Source organism: Gavialis gangeticus, unplaced genomic scaffold (assembly GCF_001723915.1).
Source record: "Gavialis gangeticus isolate Ggan-Ray unplaced genomic scaffold, GavGan_comp1, whole genome shotgun sequence".
In the NCBI taxonomy this organism is placed as follows: Eukaryota; Metazoa; Chordata; order Crocodylia; family Gavialidae; genus Gavialis; species Gavialis gangeticus.
Genome location: NW_017729014.1, coordinates 19,285,986 through 19,293,882, shown reverse-complemented (window position 1 = coordinate 19,293,882; position 7,897 = coordinate 19,285,986). Strand labels below are relative to the sequence as shown.

The window sequence follows — 7,897 nt, the reverse complement described above, 5'->3', positions numbered from 1 at the left end:
TAATTACAACGTGGGGCCTGGGGCCTCTGATGCATGCTTGATCAATTCGGACACTGTGAAAACACTTCCTGTTAAAAGGTTAAGCACTTGGTGCCATTACTATAAAATCAGTGGGAGTGGCAGGTACTCGCATGTTGCAGGATGGACACCTGGATCTGAGCAGAGAGTGGAGCCCACGTGTCAAATTTTCTGAAGAGAATTCTCCTACTCCTTGACTACCCCTCTCCAAACAGGACAGTTCCACATGCTGCTGGAAGCTTTGATTAAGAAAGCATCTCCATTCAAGACAAGACAGGAAATAAGCACATGTTAAAGTGTTTCCCTGAATCTAGGCCAGGGTCTGTGCCTCAGGTGATCATGGACCCCATTTGTCTTGCACTCACGAGTGAGACAGAAACCCAGGTGGTGTTGAATGACCTTTAACAACTGTAGTGATGGTGTCAGCACACTAGGTTCTGATCTGCAGCAGGAATAGTATTCCAGTGGAACGTTTTCCTTCACCCCTATGGAAAAAAGGCTCCAAACATTACAGGGCTTCTTACCTCAAACTAGGTTGGGTCTGGGCTCTGGATGTACAGGAGCTTGGAAAACCTACCTTGGGAAGCATCATTATCCTACTGTAAATATCTAAGTGAGCACAGACTATATTCTGCTGACATGGGGCTCTTTAGCCTGGAAAAGTGCAGACTCAGGGGTGATCTGATGGCCACCTATAAGTTTATTAGTATCTGGGGGAACGTTTGTTCACCAGAGCGCCCCAAGGGATGACAAGGTCAAACGGTCATAAATTACTACATGACTGTTTCAGGCTGGACATAAGGAAGAATTTCTTTACTGTCTGAGCCCCCAAGGTCTGGAACAGCCTGCCATTGGGGGTGGTTCAAGCACCTACATTGAACACCTTCAAGAACAAATTGGATGCTTATCTTGCTGGGATCCTATGGCCCCAGCTGACTTCCTGCCCTTTGGGCAGGGGGCTGGACTCGATGATCTTCCGAGGTCCCTTCCAGCCCTAATGTCTATGAAATCTATGACCCAGAGGAATTACTAGCATCCCCTGTGAGGCTGTGATCTTCTCTCTGGGTAGCCTAGTAGCTCTGAGGCTGTAATTAGATTTGAATGGACAGAAGGCTGCAGAGAGAACCTTATATTTTCTTCTGAACAAGTGTATAGCCTGAAGTTGTGTTTTTCAAAGCCAGCTAAGGGATTAGGTCACACAACTCCCATTAATTCCAATGGAAACTGCAAAGTTCATTTCGCTCAGCAGCTCAGTCTGAGCCTGCAACCTCTTACTCATGCGAGTTGTCCTGCTGAAGACAATGGGATTGATCATGTGAACAGAGCTGCTCTGCTGAACAAGGCTGGTAGAACACAGGCCTGGATAGCTGTCGTCACATTTTTAGCATCATGTCATGTAGTGCAATGAGATGATAACAAAGATTAAAAGAAACCACAACTAGCAGAAGAGTGACACACTGTTCCACAGTCAGTTGCATTTGAAAGGCCTGATCTCCTTAGGAGCGGAGCATCTTTTCAGTGAGACTGAGAGCGCGGCATTCCAAACATGCATCTCCTGGTGCCTTCAGATGGAGACAAGAGGCTTCTCTGGATTATAGTTTCTAATCAAACCTGGGCCCTGCACAGGGTTCAGTGGTCTGTGTTCTACTGGAGGTCAGACTATCTGATCTAGTGGTCCTTCCTGACCTTAAAATGTATGATTCTGAGTCACAGGAGCTGCTAAACAAGACATCCTTATGTAGCAGAAAATGAGGACCCTTTAACTTGGCATGTCTCTCCAAGAGGGATTAATGGAATGACTAAAGAGCAGGGAGTTGAGACTTCCTCCACCAGAGCCTCATCTGACATTGGCACTGAACAGATTAAGCAACTTCTTAATTTCTTTCTCCTACCATGTTTCCAGAAACCCTTTTAGGGCTGGATCCAAGATCCATGTAAATCAGCAGGAGTCTTTTCATGGGCTTCAGTGTGGGCTTTGGATCAGTTGCTGGATAAACAGAAGGAAATAACAAATCACATGCTTCTAACTCATATTTTAAATAGCCTAAATGTCTGACTCCTGCTCTGACTCTGTCCAAATCCTATGCAGGAAAATATTTCTCTATTTCCATGATGTCTACATTTGCTTTTCCCCAGTGATTAGGAGTGTTAATAGCTGGCATCTTGGTCCAAGCCTATATCTGGCCTGGAAGGAAAAAATGTATGTAATTTCTCTAGTGGGAAGTAAAATGCTATGGCTATTGGTCTCATGCAGTAAGTTTATTGCTCGTATAAAAAGAAGCCATCCTTTTGCAGACTGAGTTCCATTACCCTGGGGTAATACAAAATGCCTCACCCTGCTTACTGCTGAATGTGAAGGAGTCTCTCTCTAAAAGCAAATTATATGTTGGTAATAATTTCAAGGGGTTTCTTACATCTATGCTAAGGTTACCCAGTCTGCTTCCTTCGTGTTGCCTTGCAGTACCACCTGCTGGATAAATGTGGAAATTAAGCTGGAGAAGTAAGGCTGGAGTGAAATGAAGCCATCTACTTCTGGTTGCTAAGGACATGTTGCAGGTGTCATAAGGATTGGGTAATCTTTGGGTACCTGGCTAGTGCCTTTAATTCTTTACATTCAAACTTTCCGAACCTTGCTGAAGTGCAAATGGAATAAGTCATGAGAAGGTTTGTTGCAAATGCTGGAAAACCATGACTCCAATTTGTTTTTTTTTCAATCAAAGAGCAGGATCTGAGGGACTCCCCTCCTCAGTTCAACACACATGTTGCGACTTGGCGACCCCTCCGGAGTAGGGATGAGGCAGTCCCCTCTCCTGACACTGGAGCAGTCAGCAGCATGCTTCGTGAGTGGCAACTCATGGCTTTTCTCAGTCCACCTGCAAGGAAACCAGGCTGTGCATGGAATTAGATTCAGATCATGAGAGATCATTTTGCTCATCACTGGAAAGCAGCTGCCTCTGCAGCAAACATCAGCTGTCTTTTCACAGTGGATGGTAACACCCTGAGAGAAATTCCATGTGGCTGTTCTGATTTTAAAGCAATGAGTTCTTGTTGCCACCTAGATGGAGCCAATGGGGACCAGTGCTGTGTATGTGGCTTCTGGCTGTAATAAGATGCAACTGCAGTTCTGCAGGGCATGTAGGCACTGGATGTTAGCCTGCAGCTGCTCCATACCTGCTGCAGAGCTGTGCTCAGCACCAGGAATCATAACAGTTTCTTTTCTAATTTCTGAGCTTTCTGATTCTAATTTTTGGGGCCCCCAAATGAATAACTCCTTGGCCCTGAATATCAGACACCCTGGCTTAACCCAGTAGAGCTGCAGCTGGGGAAGGGGTGGGGGAAGATGGCAGGGTTGTGGAAAAGTGGCCTGGCTCACCCTAGAGGCAGTAGAGGGGGAAAGCCATGGAATAATTAATATCACACAGCAGCTGATAGTGGGAAAAGGAGGTTGTTGTGAATACTAATGAGGGAGAAGGCTAAGGGAAGTTTACTTAGATCCTAGAGGCCAAGTCCCAGGCAGCAGCTCCAGCTCTTCCCGTGACCCAGTTTCTTCTTATTTTTCAGGGGCCCTGCATTCTGCCATGAAAGGATTGAGATCATTGCTGGCACAGGCAGGCTGACCACTGCCAGTCACAGGCTGTCTATGCGATGGGCTAGGCAGAAGGTTGCAAGAGAAAATGCTGGATCCCCTGGCCTGAAAAATCTAATAAAGTGATAGGCTGTAGTGGCCAGAATGAAAAGCCTCACCCCGGGTGCCTTCTTCAGCCCTAAGGTGATGGCTTTGCAGGCCGAGAGAGCTCAGCTCAGTTTTACTCGAGAGCTTGGAGAGTCCCACACATGCCCCAGATCAAGATACTGGTGGTGCTGCCCCCACCCCCATTATAATTAGGGGCCATGGTCTGAAAACTGAGTCCATTTGACTCTGGACTTAGTGGTTCATCTCTTCCTGGCCTTGCCACGAAGGCAAAATGGTTACCAGGCCAGTGCCTTTTCCCATGGGAGTGCACGGGGTCTGTGGGATTCCAGACAAGCCAGGTGTTAGACATGCATCTGCCCCAGGGTGAAAAGGGTCTAAATATTTGCTTTTATCACTCAGCTTGCCAGCTACTTCTGAATGTATTCTGTCCTCTTTCTCAGATACGAAGCCTGGGAACAGCCTGCGTTAGCCAAACCCTTTCTAGGCCAGCTTGTCCTGCTCTGCATAGTGGGTGATGCCTCCCACCCCATTATGCTTCTGAGTTGTGGTGCCCAGGAAAATAGTAATGGAAAGGGTTAAAAGGTGGGATGGAGAAAGAAAATAGGGAGCAGAGGGGCAAATATAGGTCCCCTGTTGATTTGATGTTCATCAGGGGAGGAGCTCTCTGGCTGGAGCTACATCTCTGTAGGTTTTAGAGCTGCAGAAATAATTGATAATCCCATCGAGAAACGCACACAGGACACATCACATCCTCTGGGTTGTATTGGCAGCTCTAGAAGCTCAGAACCCCTGTGGTACTGAGCTCTACTGCAATGGAATTTGGCAGCATTGCGCTAAGCACCGACCTGCCTTCCTCTAAGGGGTGAGGCAGAAGAGAGACAGCTGGAGGGATGCTGGGTCTAACAGGTAATGTGGAAGTGCTAAAACTGTCATGTGAAATAAAGCAGCAGGAACTAGAAATGCATTTTAGGTCTGGATGTAGTAAAGCAAGTGTTTTGCTCCCCCGCCCTCAATTGTGGTGCCCCTTGTTGTAGTTATCCAAGGGCGTTCTGAAATCAAAATGTTCACAAGCATAGACAAGGGTGCTGCCATATTGGCCAGCTCTGAATATATCTGGAGCATGAAGTAAAGCTATGCATTAACTGCCATCAGCAGATTCAACAAAGCAAGAAGTTAGCTTGGATTCTAATGAGCACATTCAATATATTTACATATCTCACACCCCTCATCCTTTATGGCATTGTAGCCCTTGTCTGTGGTTCCTCTGGAACCCCAGGGCAATATGATTCCTCTCGCATCCCAGAATGAACAACCCAAGTATCTCCCCAGCTGTTGGCTCCACTGCCTCCTTCTAGCTGAACTTGTGAGGGACCAATGTATAGCTGGGCAGGGAGGCTCAAGCAGAGGGGAAGAAGAGGGGGCTTGCCTCTAGCTCTGATAAACCAGGATTAGGAGCCAATGATTCTGGATTAACCTCATGCTCAGTCCAGTGTCACCCAGGCCCTGCTTTCCAGAAATGATCACAGCCACCTTGCCCAGTGGGCTCCACAAGTGCTCAGCCTCCTTGCAATTCAGGCTTAGAATCTGAAGCTACAGAATGGGATACTGGTGCCCTCTTCTTTTTCCCCTCCCTCTGGGGTGTGTGAAGCTTAATTCAAGCATGTTCCTGTGGTGCTTTGAGATCCCTGAAACAGGGGGGTTTACTAGGAGGGAGCCAGTGAACCTCCCTTTCCCCCCACTAATGTTTTCTCTTTGGACTCCAGTTCTAGGGTTCTGGTGGAGCTGGCCATGATGTTATGGTTCCTGGTAGGTGCCCTTTTCCCAGCTGTGATCCTGACTGCGCCACCTCCCATTAACAAACTGGCCCTCTTCCCGGACAAGAGTGCTTGGTGTGAGGCGAAGAATATCACCCAGATTGTGGGACACAGTGGCTGCGAGTCCAAGTCCATCCAGAACAGGTACAGGAAGGCCTGGGTGAAGCCCAGCCCGCAAGAGACATAAAGGCAGGCTGGGGATGGGAGTGCATTCATTTGGGGGGGGGTGATCACCCTGGAAGATGCCACAACTTCTGTGTCTTCCCTGTGCACTGCTTCAGGATAGCATCAGAACTGCTCCACTCTGGGTTATAAGCGCTGCATCTCAACTGGTTTTCCTCCAGTGGCAAAAGCCAGGGCTTTCTGAGCAGGAACATCTGAGTTCTAGCCCCACAAACCACTGACAACTCTGGGGCCGTGATGTTCAGCATGATGCCCACCTAGCAAGCCATGGACTTGTGGCAGTGCAGCTTGATCTTGTGAAGCTGGCTCACCCTGTGTCCTTCATTGCCCAGGAGGTCCCAGTGTGTAAAGAAGAGGCAGGGAGGCTATTCCTTTACTTCCCTTCAAGGCTTTGGGTCCTGCCTCTGCTTCTGTGGCCCATTGGGTTCCATTCCCCCTGCAGTACACACACAGAACTCCTGGTGGTGGGTTGGAGAAGGATACTAGTTGGTGGAGCAACTCTGGGTCCTGGCTGCTTTCCCACCATGACACCTTTCTGTCCACCTGTCTCCAGTCTACCCTGGCAGAAGACCATAACTTCACTGTTTATTACAGCCCCTTGTGTTTCCAGACTCCTGGGTGGGAAGCATATTCAACAGGGTTGGCATCATGCCCCAGTTCCTCCTAGAGCTCTGGTATCAGGGCTTTACTCTTGCTTCATCTTTGCAGGGCCTGCTTGGGACAGTGCTTCAGCTATAGCGTCCCCAACACCTTCCCTCAGTCTACAGAGTCCCTGGTACACTGTGACTCCTGCATGCCCGCACAGTCCATGTGGGAAATTGTAAGTAACACCTGCACTAAGGCGCTTGCAGTGGTCAAGGGTGATCGACTTTGTGCTTCAGACCTAAGCCTTGGATGAGCTCTGCCACTAGCAAGTTTTTTTTCCCTTTTCTGCACCTCAGTTTTCCCATCTATAGCCTGGCAACATTAATTCTGACCTTCCTGGGCAGGCAATTAATGGCTGTCTCTCTAGAACCCTGCCATCTTTTGATGAAAGGCAATGTTATTGCTATGCATATTTAAAAAATACATAACTATATTAGCTGCACCATCCCCCATGGCTCCATGCATTATTCATTTCTGTTCACACCCACGTGCCCTCTCTTCAGAACATTCCCTTTGTCTCCTTCTCCCACTCCCGGCTTTTTGTCTTCTTTTGTGCCCAGAACGGCTTCCCACATCCCATCTGCCAGTCACCCTCTGCTCTCCTGGTTGACAACAGATCTGCACCTTCTCATGCCAGAATTGCTGCAGTGAGACTGTAAATTAGTTGCATATGACACCTTGCCTTCCTCACTGGCTTGGCAAATCGCCATGGTGCTCTGGAGACTGATCCATGCAGCTATGGAGCCCAGACTAAGTCATGGGGCTGTGTGTCAAGAAAGCTGGATTCTCTTCTCAGGTCTGCCATTAACTCAGTGATGGACCTTAGGGCAGAAGCAGCCTCTGACTGTGAGCCCCCAGCTGACCACACATAGCGTAGCATTTACAAGGGCCTTCCAAGACTATGATGGCATATTTCTGTGGTGATAATACCTGATCAGGGACCCATTGCACAAAGCATTGTACACATGCAATAGCCACCAGTTTGGCTAACAGCAGAGACTGATTCAGGAACTTCTGGACTTAAGACCACAAGTCTCTCCAGCTTGAGAGCACCTTGTGGTTACACAAACCCATAGGAAATGACAGTCTCTGAGCCAAAGAGTTTAAAATAAGAAAGGCATAGTGGTGTGGTTCAGAGCAGAGGCCTATAGCTGGCTGGATAGTTGGGTTGGGAGTGGGGCAGAAGAACTAGCTCTCACTCTCTCGTAATGTCCCTTTCTGATCCAGGTGACGCTGGATTGCCCAGGCAACGATGAGATTCCCAGAGTCGACAAGCTGGTGGAGAAGATCCTCCACTGCAGCTGCCAGGCCTGTGGGAAAGAGCCAAGCCATGAGGGGGCCCTGTTCAACGTCTACCTGAATGCGGAGGAGAACATGCCCGCTGAGGGCCCTGGCCCCCATCACTATGCCCACCACCAGCAAGAGGTGGAAGAGGCTCCCGTCTCCAACCACCACCACCATGAAGAGGAGGGCGAGGAGTGACCCGCACCCTCCAGGACTGTCCTTACAGCCTGCAGTGTGGACAGGGGGCATGCGCGAGGGG

At 48.7% G+C, this 7,897-nt stretch overlaps 1 protein-coding gene across 1 annotated transcript in view; it reads left to right on the top strand.

The window, feature by feature from the left end:
* The window catches only part of LOC109293804 (neuroblastoma suppressor of tumorigenicity 1), a 24,744-nt gene extending 16,854 nt beyond the window's left edge, over positions 1 to 7,890 (top strand). Inside the window, exons 2-4 of the mRNA XM_019511907.1 lie at positions 5,476 to 5,670; positions 6,418 to 6,529; positions 7,582 to 7,890. Of these exons, the coding sequence (XP_019367452.1) occupies positions 5,501 to 5,670; positions 6,418 to 6,529; positions 7,582 to 7,836 (537 nt within the window). The 5' untranslated portion in view covers positions 5,476 to 5,500 and the 3' untranslated portion in view covers positions 7,837 to 7,890. The remainder of the gene's footprint in view (positions 1 to 5,475; positions 5,671 to 6,417; positions 6,530 to 7,581) is intronic.
* The last annotated feature ends 7 nt before the right edge of the window (positions 7,891 to 7,897 follow it).